At 47.8% G+C, this 16,823-nt stretch overlaps 1 protein-coding gene across 2 annotated transcripts; it reads left to right on the top strand.

Moving 5' to 3' along the window:
- The first annotated feature begins 246 nt into the window (after positions 1 to 246).
- On the top strand, positions 247 to 16,520 carry PGLYRP4 (peptidoglycan recognition protein 4). Of its 2 annotated transcripts, none has more exons than XM_039254911.1 (12): positions 247 to 389; positions 2,185 to 2,391; positions 2,643 to 2,697; positions 4,173 to 4,378; positions 4,527 to 4,615; positions 5,438 to 5,545; positions 6,311 to 6,512; positions 7,934 to 8,052; positions 9,261 to 9,413; positions 11,216 to 11,414; positions 14,576 to 14,694; positions 15,728 to 16,520. In XM_039254911.1, exons 5-12 carry the CDS (start codon positions 4,567 to 4,569, stop codon positions 15,904 to 15,906), a joined length of 1,128 nt encoding a protein of 375 aa, XP_039110842.1. In that variant the 5' UTR covers positions 247 to 389; positions 2,185 to 2,391; positions 2,643 to 2,697; positions 4,173 to 4,378; positions 4,527 to 4,566; the 3' UTR covers positions 15,907 to 16,520. The 2 variants fall into 2 exon arrangements, with proteins under 2 accessions (XP_039110842.1, XP_039110841.1); XM_039254910.1 differs by having other exon boundaries at positions 4,173 to 4,366.
- Positions 16,521 to 16,823: the final 303 nt, after the last annotated feature.

Below are 16,823 nucleotides of genomic sequence, written 5' to 3' on the forward strand. Positions count from 1 at the left end.
ATCTGTAGAACTTTTAACTGGTTCTAAACAGCTGCTAGAATAAAGACTGTTAAGAACAGCCCCCCCCCTTTTTTTAAAATATAGTTTATTTATTTTTGAGACAGAGCATGAATGGGGGAGGGGCAGAGAGAGTGAGAGAGACACGGAATCCAAAACAGGCTCCAGGCTCTGAGCTGCCAGGACAGAACCCGTCGTGGGGCTCAAAGCCACCAACTACGAGGTCATGACCTGCGCCAAAGTTGGGCACTCAACCGCTGAGCCACCCAGGTGCCCCAAGAACAGCCCATTTGAAAAACTTTTACCCAGCTCCATTCCAGGGTTCCTCCAGGACTGAAGACCGAAGAGTCTGCAGTAGAGCTTAGTACCCCACCCCGACCCCATGGCAGAATGTATCCTTTGTGGAGAGTTTATGGGTGCCTGCTTGGTGACAGGCCCTGCCCTGGCTGCATGGTGAGCAAACCCTAGGTCCTTGCATCATGGAGCCTCCTCTGGAGGCCTAAGGGTGGTGCAGTGGGGGCACAGCTGGTTAGTTCCTTTCCACTATGGAGTCCGTGCACTCCAACTTGGGGAGATTTGCTGTGCACAAAAAATGGATGAAGCCGACCAAGAATGGGAAATGCGTGACTTCAGCACTGAGAGGCTGCTGGCCTCACTTGGAGCTCACCTGCTTGCAAGACAGCTCAGAGGGCTTGCGAGATAGGGAGGGCCTTGGGCCCAGGATTTTGGTTCTCAGTCCCAGGTCACTCCCTGAAAATCACCCTGAGGCAGCAGCTGCAAATTGGCGATAGTCTGCCGTACTTGGACGCATTGCCTGATCAGGTCAAGGACTCCTCTGAATCAGAGAACCCAGGGGTCTCTTATTAGAAGAATCACTGCCCAGCTGACCTGTACTACCCTGGAAATACAGTCCAGTATCTTCCAGCTTTGCCTTCAAGAAAAATATGCTCGTTTATGTGGATTATGCATTGAGATTAGGCGTATCCCTTATCACCCTAGGCACTGATCCTATGACCCCGCCTCACCCACAAGATTATTAACTCCTCCAGAGCAGGGGTTCTCATGCTTAGCCAGTCCTGGATGATAAGCTTTGCATTTGAGACATCTGATAAACATTTGCAGAATAATACGTGCCTGCCTTTGTTTTGACGGAACCCACACTTAGAAGATTACTTCCTGTAATTGAGAGGTTGTGCCTCCCAAGAGAGTGCAGAGAAGGAAAGAAAAGAAGTGGGAGGTGCAGTGGACAGGGATGTGGGGAGACCCTGTGGATTATTACTGGGCAGCATGCTGCCCCCTTGTGGCCTACCAGCTACAAGACAGCCCATGACATTGCTTGGATCCCATTTCTTACACTTTTGGCTCTCAAGACCCTTGTACACTAGAAAAATTATTGAAGATACCAAAGAGCTTTTGTTTATGTGGGTTATGTGTGTTAATATGTATAATATTAGAAATTTTAAAGTTAAAATACTGATTCACTTAAACTAGTATTAGTAAGCCCATATTAACACATCTTTAAATGAAAATTACTATTTTTTAAAGCAAATAAGTGATATCAGTTTTTACATTTTTGTACACCTCTTTAATGCATGGGTTAAAAGAAGACCTCCCTGGATTCTCATATCCATTTCTGCATTCAGTGTGTTTTCTATGTTGTTTTGGTTGGAGATCAGAAGAAAATCCAACCTCACACAGATAAGTAGTTGGAAAGGGGAGGAATATATTAATAGCCTTTAAAAATAAGTACGGATATTCTTCTTTGATAAGTCATCAAAACTCAACAAGTAGAGGTTTCTTAAGGTTAGCTGCAATGTAGAATTTGAAACCATATCAGTGAGCCCTTTGTATTCTGTTACATTAAAATCCTATGTCTATTGTGAAATTTGAATGGGTCTTTTATTCAGGCATCATTTTGTAAGTTCATATATTGGTCATTGAAAAATATTGATTCACTGAGTTATCCACACCTTGCAAATGCTGACCCATTTCAATACTTAATATGTACATATATAAATCAGATAAATTAATATCATCACTGATCTTATCAGAAACGTCTTAAAGTACTGAGAAACTGTCAAACTCATGGTAGCCAACACAAATTTTCCAAAATTCTAATTTTTGTTTGAAAGCTCCAATTTCATTATTGCTAATAAATCTCATTGGTTGTTTTCCTTGAAGTAAAAGGTACACTCTGTCCGTTTTTGAGAAGATGTCTGAGATATATATCTATCTCCATGGTTTAGCTGTTCATTGTTCTTTCAATATACTTGAAATGGTGCTACATGAAAAAAAGTGGCTAGTTCAGCTCACCTTGCAGTCACACAAGCACTTTTCCCTGAGACGACCATGTTGAGAGAACATTCAGGAAAGGAGCTGCTCTGGCCAAGAGAGGTGAGTATGGCTGGGGAGGGTGACTGGGGCTGGCTCATTAAGAACTTAGCATTTTCATCCTAAGTACACAGAACCAGAGAGGGACAGCCTATATTCTTCCTCCTTCCTGATGCCATCATACAGAATGGGCCCCTTAGCCCTAAGAATTCACTGCCTGGTTGCTACTTGCTACCTCTTGGCTGCCACTGCCAAGTATTCCTATCCCTCACATCCCAGGGTTCGAATCTCATCCCTGAATTTCTCAATTGTAGACCCACCTGCAGAAGCGGACCATTGTCTTCAACTGTGGAACTAGATGTGCAGGAGGTGAGCTTCTCATTGCAAGAACTTTATTACTAGTCATGGTGGGGATACAGCAGAGGCAAGGAGAAACAACAAGTCAGCAAAGTTTGGGAATTGATAGGGTCCCTATGGTATTGATAGCAGACTACAGCTAAAGCAGCCCCCTGCTCTCCTTCACACTGCTCCTGGGGCCTTTCTCCCCAGCCCTGGGTCTGGTCAGTTAAATGGGGAGAACAGTAGTTGGAACTGGTACATTTGTGGGGCCCCCTGGAGGGGGCTTTTTTGGGTCCTGCAGGCCTAGGGTAAGACTAGCCCCACTAAGGGCCCCCTGTATGGATTTGGGGCATTCCCTCAGACGGGTCCTTTCTGCAGTCTCAGAAGGCTACCTCCACCCCCTTGAGAGGTGAGAGCCATGCTGGTCTTTGTGGAGATACTCCCCTCATGGAGTACTCCCCTTGTGGAGATACTCCCCTCTCAGCTTGGAGTGGGTGAGGGGCCAGGCATCTTGGTGGGGGTGGTGGATGCATGGGTCAGAATAAGTACTAGCGATGATAGCACATTGTGTGCTGCCCTTTGGAGTGCACCTTTCTGTTCTTTGCCTCCAAGCTACCTGTGCAGGTGGCCCTGGTGGAAAGAAGGTGTGGGGATGGGGGGTATTGGTCAGTGGCCCCCATCCACAGCCTTGACACTCCTTGAGCAGATCTGTCTTGTTGAGGATGAAAACAGTTTTCCTCTGCCCTTCAAAGTTCATTAGATGAACTAAAAATTAAATTAACATGAGACAGAATAACAGGAGAAAATCAAGGAAAGCTTAAGAAATTGTATACTTCGATACATATATGGCAGAGACCCAGGAAAACTGAGTAACTCCCTGAAATGGCCAGAGCCATCACCTTAAATACCATTGTCAGCTAAAGACAAACGATGTTGGGGACAGGAGGTCAGTTGTGGGAGGTCCCCCGAAAAAAGCACAGCAAACAAGGGCAAAGTTATTGCTTTCTCTATTGATAGCAGCTTCTGGAGACTGACAGTTACACACTCGTCCTGCTGCTGAAGGAGACACCCTTACAGGTGAAGATTTCCCCTATTCATGTAAGGGGCTCTTACAAAAGGGTGACTTCTTGGTTTCCATAACTTCTTATAGCTCTTGTGTATTTCCTTAAAAAATAACCAGCTTTGAATAATCGATATGCCAAAGAGGCATATCTTGGGGTGGCAAAGTTTGACCCCCTTCAAGGCCAAGAAGTCCCCAGATGTTGGGTTGGCTGGGCTTCCCAGAGGCTGGGGATGAGGAAGGAGCTCAGGGAGCCTTGGGCAATCATGCCCTTTCCCAGGGAGGCGGTACCTGAGCTTATTCATAGGGTGAGGCCTTGCTCTCAGCTTGAGTCTGGTCTCTCCCACTTAACTCTGGGTGCCCTGGACAGAGCCTCCTGGGAGCTTTAGAACTCTGCCCCCTCTCCACTTTCTGTTAGGAATCCACGTGTTCCTCTTCTCTCCAGGAAGCTAGGGCTCAAGTGCTCCCTTACAGGGAGGGAGTGCCCTCTGGTGAGAGGCATCCTGACGGCCTGAGAGGTGGCAGCTGGAGAAGGAGGGCAGGGCCAGAAGCCAAGTCTGAAGGAAGGAATTGCCAGCTAATGAAGGGGGGGCCACCTGCACCCTGACCTGTGGAACTGGGACAGCACAGGACCCACAGGTATTTTTGAGTGTGAGTGTGAGTGTGAGTGTGAGTGTTTTTTGTTGAGAAGCCCTCTCTCTTGGAAAAGACCGGACTGGTAGAGGACAGTTGGTAGAGGGGTGGGTGCCCTGTTTAGGGAGTGAAGCATGGTTGGGTTAACTGTCGGTGTCTCTTCCAGGGTCAAGGTCCACATTTTCCCATCCGTGTCCTGGGACCACATGAGGGTGCTGCTGTGGCTTCCTGTCTTGCTGGGTCTTGGGACCTGGAGTGAGTTTTCATTTACTGGATCAGAGGGTAACGAAGAAGGATCAATCTACCCTCAAAGCAGAGAAATGTGCTTTCTCCTTAGGGAGAAAGAATAACTTTGCATTTAGAACACAGAATTTGGACTCTGTAACCTATTTCAAATCCTTGGCCTGCCTCCAGCAACGATTTTAAGCAAATTATTCAGCCCTTTAAACCTTAATTTTCCCACTTGATATTTGAGATAATGTTATGGTTTCCCAAACTTTTCGAGGATTGAATGAGAATGTATATGAAGGACTTTGCGCTTGCACAATGGGAGCAATGGTTCTTTCTGTGTGATTTTCTATGTCAGTCAGAGTCAATCAGGGGTTTATGCTTGTCAATAAGAGAAAGTTCCTTGGAGATAGGGATGTCAGTTCTACACACAGGAGCTTGGGCACAGCGCATGCCACCAAATCAGCCCTGGAGGAACTGACTTGTTTTGTGCAGGTAATTCTAATCCCTTCTCCTTGTTTCTATTCAGTAAAAGAGGACCTTGTTCTTTTGAGATGCTTGGATACATTTCCACGTTGTATTTTTTTCCCCCAATTGTGTATAGATGCATCTCATGAGAAATGGATATATTTCTGCCTTCCTGCCCTTGGCTATTTAACTATGTTCTGGGAGATTCCCTGGAGTTGGTGTTGGAGAAAAGCATGCACATGTTGCTATTGGAGGTAGTCTTCCTGTTCGCCTAGAGGGGTCTCCTGGAAGGGCCGCAGTGATCTGGCCTGAGTCTGTCACTGAGATGGCTGGTACTGGGGCTCTCTGAGGACCAATGCAACATGAAATGTTCCTCTGCAGGTGATTTCTCCTGGAATGAAACACAAGCCAAACGTATTTCAGAGGGCCTTCAAGACCTGTTTCACAACATCTCTCAGCTCATTGATCAAGGAAGACTTGGTCTCAATGGTGAGGAGGCTTAAGGACTGCTGGGTGTTTGCTGTGACCAGTGCTTCTAGAGGCCTGCACTTCCCTTTGTGGCTGGCATGAGGGTGGATGGGGCTGAGAGAGTGAAGCATTAGCAGACCACCTGCTGGGATGACACAGGCCTTGGGGGTCTGGGTGGTATTGGGAGAGGGCAGAAACCAGGACAGGGAGATTCAGTCTCTTCATTGAGAGGCCCCTAGCCTGAGGATGGAGACCCACACCCTGCCCTCAGGGAGTCGTCAAACTGAAGGGAAGAGCCAGGCCATACCTTGAGGAGATGATGTAGTCCCTTCAAGAAGCACTCAAAACAGGACAAAATCAGAGCCACAGAGCAAACTGTCAATGAGCAGAGTGTGCACAGGGGGCATTAGTGCTGCCCACAAGGGCCTCTCAGGCTTTCCCCAGGGAAGCAGTGGGAAGGAGCTGCTTCCTGAAAGCAGGGGTCCTGGAGCAGAGCAGGGCAGGAGCTGCAGGGTGGAGTCTGTCCCAGGTGAGGACGCCCTGGATGAGCAGAGCATCGGGGCTTCTCTGGACAGGTCCATACTCTGCACTGGGGACAGTGGAAAGGATGTGGAGGTGAGAAGGAGAGGGTGTGCCTGTCTGCTGAAGGCCTCCTCTCAGGGGTCTTCTACACCCAAGGGGCAGACTCAGCCCAGAATGGCGCCTATGGCCTGAGGCGGTAGTGAGGGAGTGCTGGGGCAGGGTGTGCTGAGTGATATCCTCCTCACCTGTGTGGTTACCCCACAGCTGTCTCCACAGTGGTCTCTCACAAGGAGTGGGGGGCAGAAGCTGTTGGCTGCAACACCCCACTGACCAGGCCTGTGGATTTCTTTGTCACACACCATGTCCCTGGACTGGAGTGTCACAACCGGACTGTATGTAGTCAGAGGCTGTGGGAACTGTGGGCGCATCATGTGCACAACAACAGCTGGTGTGACGTGGCCTACAAGTAAGGGGCGAGGGATACGTGAGGGTACGTGGCCAATGCTGCTCCTTCGGGCACTTCTCTTGCCCTTACTCATCTCTGCTGTCCATTTCCCAGGTCGGAGTTACGTTGGGTTAATAATGAGTAAAATATATAACCCCTAAAAAATTCCAAGTCCTTTTGAATTTTCTGTGAGATCTCCTAAAAGAAAGCAAGAAGGTTAAGTAATAACTATACTTCTATTCCCCTGCAAACCTGCTTCACATAGCACATTAACAGTTACAAATGACTACTACATGCATGAATTCATTTGCTCCATCAACAGCATGTAAGGTTGGTCAGGCATGCATTAGTTTCTCCATGGTCCAGGTGAGGGACCAAAGCAGGGATGTTGTTTGATTTCCTCAGTCACACAACTGCAAGGTTGTGGAGCCCAGAGTGGCTCAGAACCGGCTCTTTGCCCACTGCGTGTCCTGCCGCACCACATTCAGGGGGCTCTCACTTTGTGAGGCATCTCTTACCCTAGTGGTCACTCTAGTGGACCCTTTCAGTGCCCAGGACCGCGTGACCTTGGCTTACCTCTGACCTCACCCAGTTATGGACATTTCCTATGCATGGTAATGGCTTCTCACTTCCAGTATCCTCTGCATCTCTCTGCTTTTCCACTTCAGATTTTCACCATCCCTGATGGTGAAGGCAAGTTAATACCCCCCTGGCAGGCAGGGGTTGTAAATAAGTTCCTCAGTCCCTGGCCTTTCTCAAGGACAATCATTAGGTCCATGTACTCAGTTCCTTGGAAGTTCACCCTGTCTGGTGCTGGGTGGTGGGAAGCGGGTAATGATTCTAAGCCCCAGGTGGCCATTGTGAAGCCAGCCTAATTGCATTGCACACGCTTTGTTGGGTTTCTTGCTTCTGATTTTCTCTCTTTGCTCCCTCACTCTGGCTTTTGGGATCCCTTCTCAAATAAACTGCCTGTGTCCATGTCCTTGTCTGAGGAGATACTTTCTGAGAAATTATGTAAGATAGTTACCTGGCAGGGAGAAATCACATGAGCAGCTTGCATGGAGATGACACAGGTAGCATGCATTTTGGCGAGAGGAAAGCCATGTTTGAGGCAATATAGAAGCTGAGAAGAATCTCACAGTGTATTTGAGTTTGTGTTAGCAACTGTGGTGGTACCAGGACTTCTCCTCCTTCTGAGTGTGTACGATGATTTACATAAAACCTGGGCATTTGAACAAAGAAGGTAGGGAGTGTGGGGGTAGCTTCTGACTTCTAAGAGAATGTCAATGACTTTGTCTATCCACTGTCTCGGACAAGTCCATGCAAATTCCCCGTAGTGAGCACAGCTTGAGCACTTCTCCCCTTGGAGGCTGGTAAGTGGTTCCTCTTGTGGGGATACGCCATAGTGCCAGCTACTCAGCCTGTGTCTCTCTGTTTCACAGCTTCCTGGTTGGAGACGACGGCAGGGTGTATGAAGGTGTCGGCTGGAACATCCAAGGCAGGCACACCCAGGGCTACAACAACATCTCCCTGGGCTTTGCTTTCTTCGGCACCAAGGAAGGTAATGGTTATCCCAGTGTCCTTCTCCAGAGGGTTACCTACTTCTTTGTTTCCACATCGACTCCTCGACCTCCTACTTCCCCAATGATTCACTCTTCTGGAGTTCGCCTCTCCTTTGGCCTCCATGAATGAATGATATTAGTTCTCTTCTTCCAACTCAGTCTCTGAGTTGGCTCCTTTCCCGCTGACAGTCTCACAGTGGAGGTGCCGTCCAGCCTTCTCTCTGCAGCCTTGTCACCATTATACACTCATCATGGAGGAATGTGGGCTTCTGCTCTCTTCTATCAGTGACTCACATCTTCCTCTCTGGCTCTCACCCTTCTGCAGTGCCAGGCCCTGTTTCCCATTTCCTGTCGGGAACCTCCTCCTCCTCTCTCACCCCAAGATTTTCTGTATAATTTTTAAAACCACTCTGAGCCTTCCAATTCCTGAGTGCCTTCCACTTTTATTCTTACTGCTGCCCATTCCCCCAGCCAACATCCTAGCATACATGCTCCAGGACCATTCCATTGAGTTTGTTACAATTCTTGCTCATCTAGTTTCTCACTGTCCCTCCCCAATACTCTGTGAGAAAATCCAGACAAGTTTCCTGATTGCTGTTACACAAAGTACAGCCTGAGCTCCAGAGAAGAAGTGACCCAAGGAGAAGAATCAGAAGGCAAGCCCACACTTTTCATTCCTAATTCCAGGGTGGTTTCCAGCATGCCAGAAGACTGTGTGTTCAGCTTGGTTTGTTTTTGTGACCACTTAATGCTACCTGAGTGCCACCCTGTTAGCTCTGGGGTCTTGAGCACATTACTTTTTAGAGCCTCAAGTTCCTCTCTATAAATATGAGCCTAATAATAGCATCCATCTCAGAGGTTTGTGGTGAGGATTCAAAGAAGTTAATGACGGTAAAGAGGCTGGCACATGCCTGGAAGGGTGCTTGCTAATGGGAAACCCTGGCCCGGCCAGCTGAGCATTCCGGAGTATGGTGCTGCCTCCCAGCTCTTCCATGGAGAAAGAGCAATAAATGAAGTCATAGCAGGTCACTGGGAAAGGTCTTCATCCTGGGCCAGGTGGATCCTTGACTTTCAGGCTTTCCAACCTGGGGGATGAGCCAGTTCCCCTCCAACAGCTTTGTAGGGGCTGGCAGCGCCTCTCATCCTTCTCCCACAATGCCTTGAAACCCAGGCCCGATCCAGGTCCACACAGATGGCTCTCTTTCAGGCCACAGTCCCAGCCCTGCTGCCCTGTCAGCCATGGAGGGTCTGATCTCCTATGCCATCCAGAAGGGCCACCTGTCCTCCATGTATGTTCAGCCACTTCTTGTGAAAGGTGAAAACTGCCTGGCTCCTCTGCAGAAAGCAAGTCCCAAGAAAGGTAAGACTTTCATCCCTACTTGGCCTCCCTTTAGACCTACCTACCCATCCTATGCCCTGATAACTTCCAAATGCCATTGAGAGTGACCTTTTCAATAAAGCTTTCATTGGAAGCCTTCTGATGGGCAACTGGTCACCCAACTCTCTGAAACTTTGAGGCTGGTACAACTTGAGACAGACTCTCCAGGTCATACCTCAGACTCATAGAATGATAGAGCTATGGCATTAGCCTGGTGTAATATATTTCTTGAGTCAGTCAACAATTAGTCATTGAAGATATATTATGGAATAAAACACATAAACAGCTTTATAAAGTTTCAAACTAGGGAGTAGAAAAATACAATAAGCAAATAAACAAGTAAAATATTTGATATTTATAAGGTGAAAAGTGCTGTGGAGGAAGAAAACATGGAGAGGGATAGGCATCTATCACAGATAAGCACAAAAGCACAAATGCGCAAATGCACATCTTTCTGAATATAAGAACTAGAAGAACGTTGATTGATTGAAGTGCTTTTTTTTTTTTTAATTTTTTATTTATTTATTTCTAGGAGAGAGAGAGAGACAGCGTGAGCAGGGGAGGGTCAGAGAGAGAGGGAGTCACAGACTCTGAAATAGGCTTCAGGCTCTGAGCTGGCAGTCAGCACAGAGCCTGACGCGGGGCCCGAACCCACGAACCGCGAGATCATGACCCAAGCGAAAGTCGGACGCTTAACCGACTAAGCCACCCAGGTGCCCCGATTGATTGAAGTGCTTAAGTCACCACCTATACTGACTTCAGAGGAAGGGGTTAGTATAATTCAGGTAATAAACACTAGATAAAAGGTAGATTTGGAGTTTAACAAATGGCAACATCAAAACCAGTATAGTTAAGGAACACCTGGCTGGTAGAGCATGGAACTCTTGATCTTTGGGTCATGAGTTCCAGCCCCATGTTGGCAGTAGAGTTTACTTAAAAAAAAATAGGGACGCTTATGTGGCTCATTTGGTTAAGCATCTGACTCTTGATTTAGGCTGAGGTCCTGATCTCATGGTCATGAGATTGAGCCCCCTATCAAGCTCCACACTGGGCATGTACCCTGTTTAAGATTCTCTCTCTCTTTCTCTCTCTCTCTCTCTCTCTCTCTCTCCCCCCCCTCCCCCTCTCCCTCTCCCTCTCCCTCTCTCTGTCCCTGTGTCTCTTCCCTGCTCATGCTGTACAAGAGTGTGTGCTAGCTTGCTCTCTGTCTCTCTCTCTCAAAGAAACCCAAAACTGACAGTGTAGTTAACCACTTTTGGCCTCTTCTTGGACTTAATATTAGCTCTATTATATGAAAGCTCTGAGTAAATCTGATCTCTGTCTTTGGATTAGCCATCTGCTAATATTAATAATTTCTTACACTGACAGAGAGTTTTAGGGATCATAAGTGAGTCTCAAAGACATGCTTTCAGATGAAAATTCAGCTGATTTGTCCAAACGGCCCTGTTATGCATGTACATACACATATGTACAAGACAATCATTCAGATAAATAAGTACCCTTTGTTCTTGGGAATCCTAAGTATCCATGTACCCTTAAGATCAACATTCCCACTGTCCTCTGGGTTCTGTTTTGGGGTTAGATCCCATGGCTCTATGATTCCTGCCTCTTGAATCTAATCCTACCATGCAGATATACTCACTACCAGGTGGGCTCTCCTGAGTTCCACAGTCAGGGTCAGGTCAAGATGCCCAGAGGGCATGGGGATGTTCAGTAGTGAGGTGGTTGGCATGAGTGGGCACAATGAGTCCACCCGTCAATGTTTTTTTTGCTTCCCTCCTCAGCTTGCTCTGACATTGTCCATCGATCTGCATGGGAGGCCAGGAAGACCCATTGCCCCAAGATGAACCTCCCGGCTAAGTACGTTGTCATCTTCCACACCGCTGGGAGAACCTGCATCATGTCTGATGAGTGCCGCCTGCTGGTCCAAGATATCCAGTCCTTCTTCATAGACAGATTGAATTTGTGTGACATTGGGTATAAGTAAGTGGACCTGAGGACATGTGGGCTTCTTTCACCTCAGAGCAGACTCTGAACCTTTGAATGGCAAAGAAAGGAATGTTTACTGAGTGCCTGCTATAGGAGAGGTGCTCCACGTATGAACATGTTGATCTTTCACACAACCCTAGGTGAGCCTTACTTAGGATATAGATAAGGGGGTGGTGGTTTTCCTTGAACATATTCTCAAAATGTGTCTTTTTTAAGTTTATTTATATATTTTGAAAGAGAGAGAGAGCGAGAGAGAGAGTGAGAGAGCAAGCATGAGTGCAAGTGGGGGAGGGGCAGAGAGAGAGGGAGAAAGAATCTCAAGCAGGCTTTCCACTGTCAGCAGAGCCCATCAAGGGGCTGGATCCCATGAACCATGAGATCATGACCTGAGCTGAAATCAAGAGTCTGATACCTCACCAACTGAGCTACCCAGGTGCCGCTCAAAATGTGTTGTTTTTAAAGACTGTATGTAGATACGGTGGAGGTCAAGACTGCTGGAAAGATATTAGAGAAAGCCATACACATGCAAGATTGTGAAGCCTGTAGAGAATATCTTCCCTGTCTGAAGGCAGGGGGAGGCACAAGATAATATTCTCTGATTGCTCTAATGCCAAGGTCTATAATCCTTTAATAAAGAGCACACTGACCTAATGGGAGAATAGAAACTTCTTGCAGCATGCTCTCCAAGTTCACAGATAAGATAGATGTATGGGGTTAGACACCGTCTCATATCCATCAGAAATAATCACAGAGTGTTAAGTCTCAGGATGAACCACCACTAGCCTAGATAGCATATTTGTACACATTAATCAAAGAAGCCCTTCCTCTAGAGGCTTCATGGATTAGCTAGTGGAGCTGGATTTTAGTCCTTCCTTGCCTCCTGGCCAGGCACTCTGTGCAGGGTGCAAGAAACGTAGCTGTGTGCAATGGCCCTGCCTTAGCTAGATTTACCATTACTTAATATGTAATTATGGGGTGATGGCCTCTCCTTCCTCCATCCTGTTATAGATGCATCTCTTTCAAGATAGGAGAAAGCTTCCTCTGACACCTTTCACCTATGAAGATTTGCCAAGTGCTTTTCTAGATCCTGCAGTGCAGCGTTATTCACAGGCTGTTCTCTTTGATTATAATAGATACCTGAATATTGACTCTTTATTTTGAACCTAAACTGGAAAATGATGTGTGCTGAGAGAGGACCTTTCCTTTTTCCCATTCAGGTTTCAGTAGCCAGTTTCCTGTCCCTTGGCTTTGACCTTTATTGTATACCCTGTGCCATAACTTTCATGACCCTACCACTTGGTCATCTTGAGATAATCTGTAGTCAGGAGTAAACACCCACTTGCTATAAATTAATTCACTGAGAACACGATTGAGTGCCTACTCTGTGTGGCATGAGGCTATGCTCTGGGGACACTAGCAAATGTAGCACAGATATGGTTCTTGACTTGATGGAGATAGCACTGCTGAAGGAGAAAGATAATTAAATGAATAAAGCCCAGTAGAGTACATTAAGTGTTATGATAAAGGGTGCAGAGTGTTAGCACCTTTTGTTAGCTTCCTGGAGGATTGGGTATGGGGACAGCACTACTCAAGAGGTAACATCAACTGGGACCTAAGAAATGAGTGAGCTTGACAGAGGAGGGGGAAGAGTGTTTTGGGCAGAGAGAAAGGACCTCTGTGGAGGGTCCTGGATGCCAACCTGAGAATGGTGTCTTTGAGAAACTGAGAGAAGTTTATCATAATAAAAATAGATGCTTGGATGCCTTGGAGGTTCAGTCAGAGTGTCAGACTTTGGCTCAGATCACCATCTTGCAGTGTGTGAGTTCAAGCCCTGCATTGGGCTTGCTGCCATCAGCGCAGAGCCTGCTTCCTTTCTCTCTCCCTCTCTCTCTGCCCCTCCTCTGCTTGCATTCTCACTCTCTCAAAAATAAACATTAAAAAATTAAAAAATGATAAAAACAGATGCCAAAGAGAGGGATGGTGGAAGGTAAGGAGGCAGACAAGGGCGTGCATTATGAGGGATCTTGTCACTTGAGCTGCGGAGTTTGGACTGTGTGCCAAGGGCCTAAAAGCAGGTTTGAGATAAGATTTGTATCAGGAAGTCCACTCACAACTTCAGGAATTGAACAGAAAAGGGCAAATCTGCAGGTGGCGAGATCAATTGAAAGAAGACCAGGGTGGTGACGTGGCTGTCATGGGGAGAAGCAGAGAGATCTAAGAAGTCAGTAGAGATTAGTGGTGGGTGATGAGGATGCCAGGGTTGATCAAGGACAGTGGTTGGGAGAGGCAGTGGAGAAGCCATGGTTAACTGAGGGATGAAGCAGTGGACTCACGCTCACCTTCCTGCCTGGGACCTGTGGGAGGATGGATGGTGGTACCTTTCACTAAGTGGGGAGCCTGGAAAGGAGAACTGGTGGGGAAGAAGGTGGTCTGGGTGTGGACACATACATTTTCCTAGATGGCAGTTGAAGATAAGGAGGTAATGGCCTTGTCTTGGGCAGCATCCTGAGGAACCCCACATTTAAGGAAAGGACACAGGGAGATGAGGTACAGAGGAATGAGAGGCAGCCAGAGAAGACCACTGGGAGAGTGGGGTGCGATAGAAGTAAAGGGGAGAGAATGAGGGTGCAGAAGGATCAGGCAACGCAGGGCTGGAGAAGGGTACTTTGTCTGTAGTGGTAAGGCGGCCACAGATCACCTCTGGGGAAACATTGTCATTGGCAAGGTATGAGGAAAGCAAGTTGGAGGGATGGCAGCTGTCACTCTTCCTAGACTGTGAGCGCCTTGGGGCAGCAGCAGTGTGCTAGAGCTGGATGGGCTCATGAGACGGGATTGTTGAAGAGTCAGAAATTTTGTGAACCTTTGTTAAATCACTGGTGGATTAAAATCAGCCGTGGTACGAGCTTTACACCACAGAATCAATAAAGGGAATAATCAGGGCTTCCTGCCCTTCACCCTTTCTGATGAAAGCTGGTTTACCACCACCTCTGACAAAGACTGTCTTTTTTGTAACTCAGTGCTTAGAATTTAATGACTAATAAGTGTCTGCTAAGTAGAGGCATGAGTGATCGAATGAATGAGTGAATGAATAAATGAAACAATCCCAGAATGCCTGTCTGTCATGCTGATCTCCTTCTCCCATTATGGTCCTTTAGCTTCCTTGTAGGGCAGGATGGTGTCATTTATGAAGGAGTGGGCTGGAATGTCCAAGGCTCCCGTGCTCCCGGCTACAATGACATTGCCCTGGGCATTGCCTTCATGGGCACCTTCTTGGGTAAGTGCTTTGGGCAGTGACAATGACCTCTCATCGTATGGTGTCTGAAAGAGTGCATCTCATATGGAAGACAACAGCATCAAACTCAGGCATCACTTCAGACTCTGTGTATGCTGGACTTCCCATGCTTCAGATTTGAGGTTTGACAAAGCTAAATTTGACCAGGAATGACCCCCCCAGCCATAATGCCCACACACACCCAACCAAATGCCTCTCTCTTCTGACATCAAAGGTATATATAAGACAAGGGGAAAATACCTTTGTGCATATTTTTTGCGAAGTTTTTACGATGGCAACAATGTGGGGACCCTTGCCTTACTTGCCACAGCCCTGAATGAGTCCCTGTCTCTGCATCCAAAGTATACACTAAGAATTGTCATTGCTCAGAGCTCTTGACCAGAGTTTGTTTAGACTCAGAGAGCTTTTGCTGAACCTCTGGGAAGAGGAAACCATGTCACTAGGGACTAATTGAGGCTGATACTAAAATGGACATTGAGTGGGGTGAGGGGTGACCCAGGAAGGTACCTATAGATGGGGCTGGGCATGGGAAGGTGCCGGAAGCATAGCTGTGGCCAAAGCAAGGTTTCTCAGTCTCAGCACTATTGACATCTTAGATCAGGTCATTCTTTGTAGAGGGGCTGCCGTGTGCATTGTAGGACATTTAGCAGCATCCCTGGCTTCTACCACCAGATGCTTATATCACTATTTGCCTAGCTGTGACAACCAAAAAATGTCTCTACACAGTGCTAAATATCCTATGGGAGACTAAATTTCCCCAGTAGGGAACTACCAGGCTAAATATATACAGCAGACAAGGGCTCTGTACATCCCCAAACAATTGTATATTTTATCTCAGGCTCTGCTACCGTCATTTGGAAAGAACTCTGGTGCTGAGGAATCTGAGTCTTGGTTTTCTGTCTATCGGGTGTCAATAGTGGAATATATTATCTTGGTTGTAGGGTATCCAGGAATGGGTCTTCCCTAGAAAGGATGCCTTGGAATTCTAGAACAGATGGCTAATTCTGTTTTGTAGGTACCCCACCGAATGCCGCAGCCCTGGAGGCAGCCCAGAACCTGATCCAGTGTGCAGTGGACAAGGAGTATTTAACTCCCAACTACCTGCTGGTGGGGCACAGTGATATTGTCAATACACTGTCTCCTGGGCAAGCTTTGTACAACATCATAAAGACTTGGCCTCATTTCAAACACTGAAGGAGCCCCTGCTCCTTCTCAGACTGCTTCTCCCACCTGGCTGCTGGGCCTCCCCTGTCCTCACCCCCCATCCTGACTCAACACCTGGTGTCCCCTCCAAGTCAGCCCCATCCTGTCCCTCCTTTCTCAGGTTAGGATGCTCCTCTCCTGCTAGCACCACCCCCCAGCAGCCCCAAACCCCGGAGCCGGGCATAGCCAGCCCTCTGAGTGAGCCCCACTGTCCTCACCCCTCACCTTCCCCTCCCCTGGGCTCCCAGCTGCTAAGCCAGGTGGGAAGATGGGCTGATCCTGGTTTGGCTTCTCTTCCCTTTCCGGCTGCCCCTCTGCCCCATGTACCTTCCCCTGCCAGCTTCCCAGCAGCCCCCAAGCCGCACACAGGACCCAGGTCAAGGCCCAAAACCCCTCTCTGCTCACACACCCACTTGTGCGCATGTGAACGCAGCCCTTATTTCAGGGCTCATTGCTTACAGGTGTGCTTGTTCTCTCCACTGGATTGTGAGGGTTCCCGGGTTCATGTGCCCCCATGTCCTTGATCCCTCAGCAGCGTCTGGAGTCTTGTATGTGCTACAGATGTTTGTTGGAGAGGTGGAGGAATAAACAAATGTGTGAGTAGAGTCCCTGCTTCTCTTTCCAGTCTGTTCCGCCATCCCCTCTCTTTGGGGACACCTTCTGGGGCTGTTCCCCATCCTGCCATTTTCTCTGTTCTTGCCCCTCCCAGTCTGAGGCTCCGAGCCAGCTCTGGCCACTTGACTGGAATGGTTGCTGTGGCTCTAGGGTCCTGTGTCCTGTCCTCCCCAAGCTCCCCGAGGGCAGAGACAGTACTCCTCCAGGCCCAGCGGGGCGGTGTCCACACAAGCCACCTGTGCCTGCACCTTAAACTGATGCTCATGGATGAAAACTGTAAACTAATATCTCAA

The sequence above is a fragment of the Hyaena hyaena genome, unplaced genomic scaffold (assembly GCF_003009895.1).
Source record: "Hyaena hyaena isolate Hyena2069 unplaced genomic scaffold, ASM300989v1 scaffold_505, whole genome shotgun sequence".
NCBI classification, from domain to species: domain Eukaryota; kingdom Metazoa; phylum Chordata; class Mammalia; order Carnivora; family Hyaenidae; genus Hyaena; species Hyaena hyaena.

Bases quoted from the DNA above. Each gene is read 5' to 3' on its own strand.
- PGLYRP4 (XM_039254911.1), top strand. From the start codon at position 4,567: ATGAGGGTGCTGCTGTGGCTTCCTGTCTTGCTGGGTCTTGGGACCTGG. The intron at 8,053-9,260 runs GTAATGGTTATC...GCTCTCTTTCAG, and splicing joins TTTCTTCGGCACCAAGGAAG to GCCACAGTCCCAGCCCTGCT. The intron at 14,695-15,727 runs GTAAGTGCTTTG...TCTGTTTTGTAG, and splicing joins CTTCATGGGCACCTTCTTGG to GTACCCCACCGAATGCCGCA.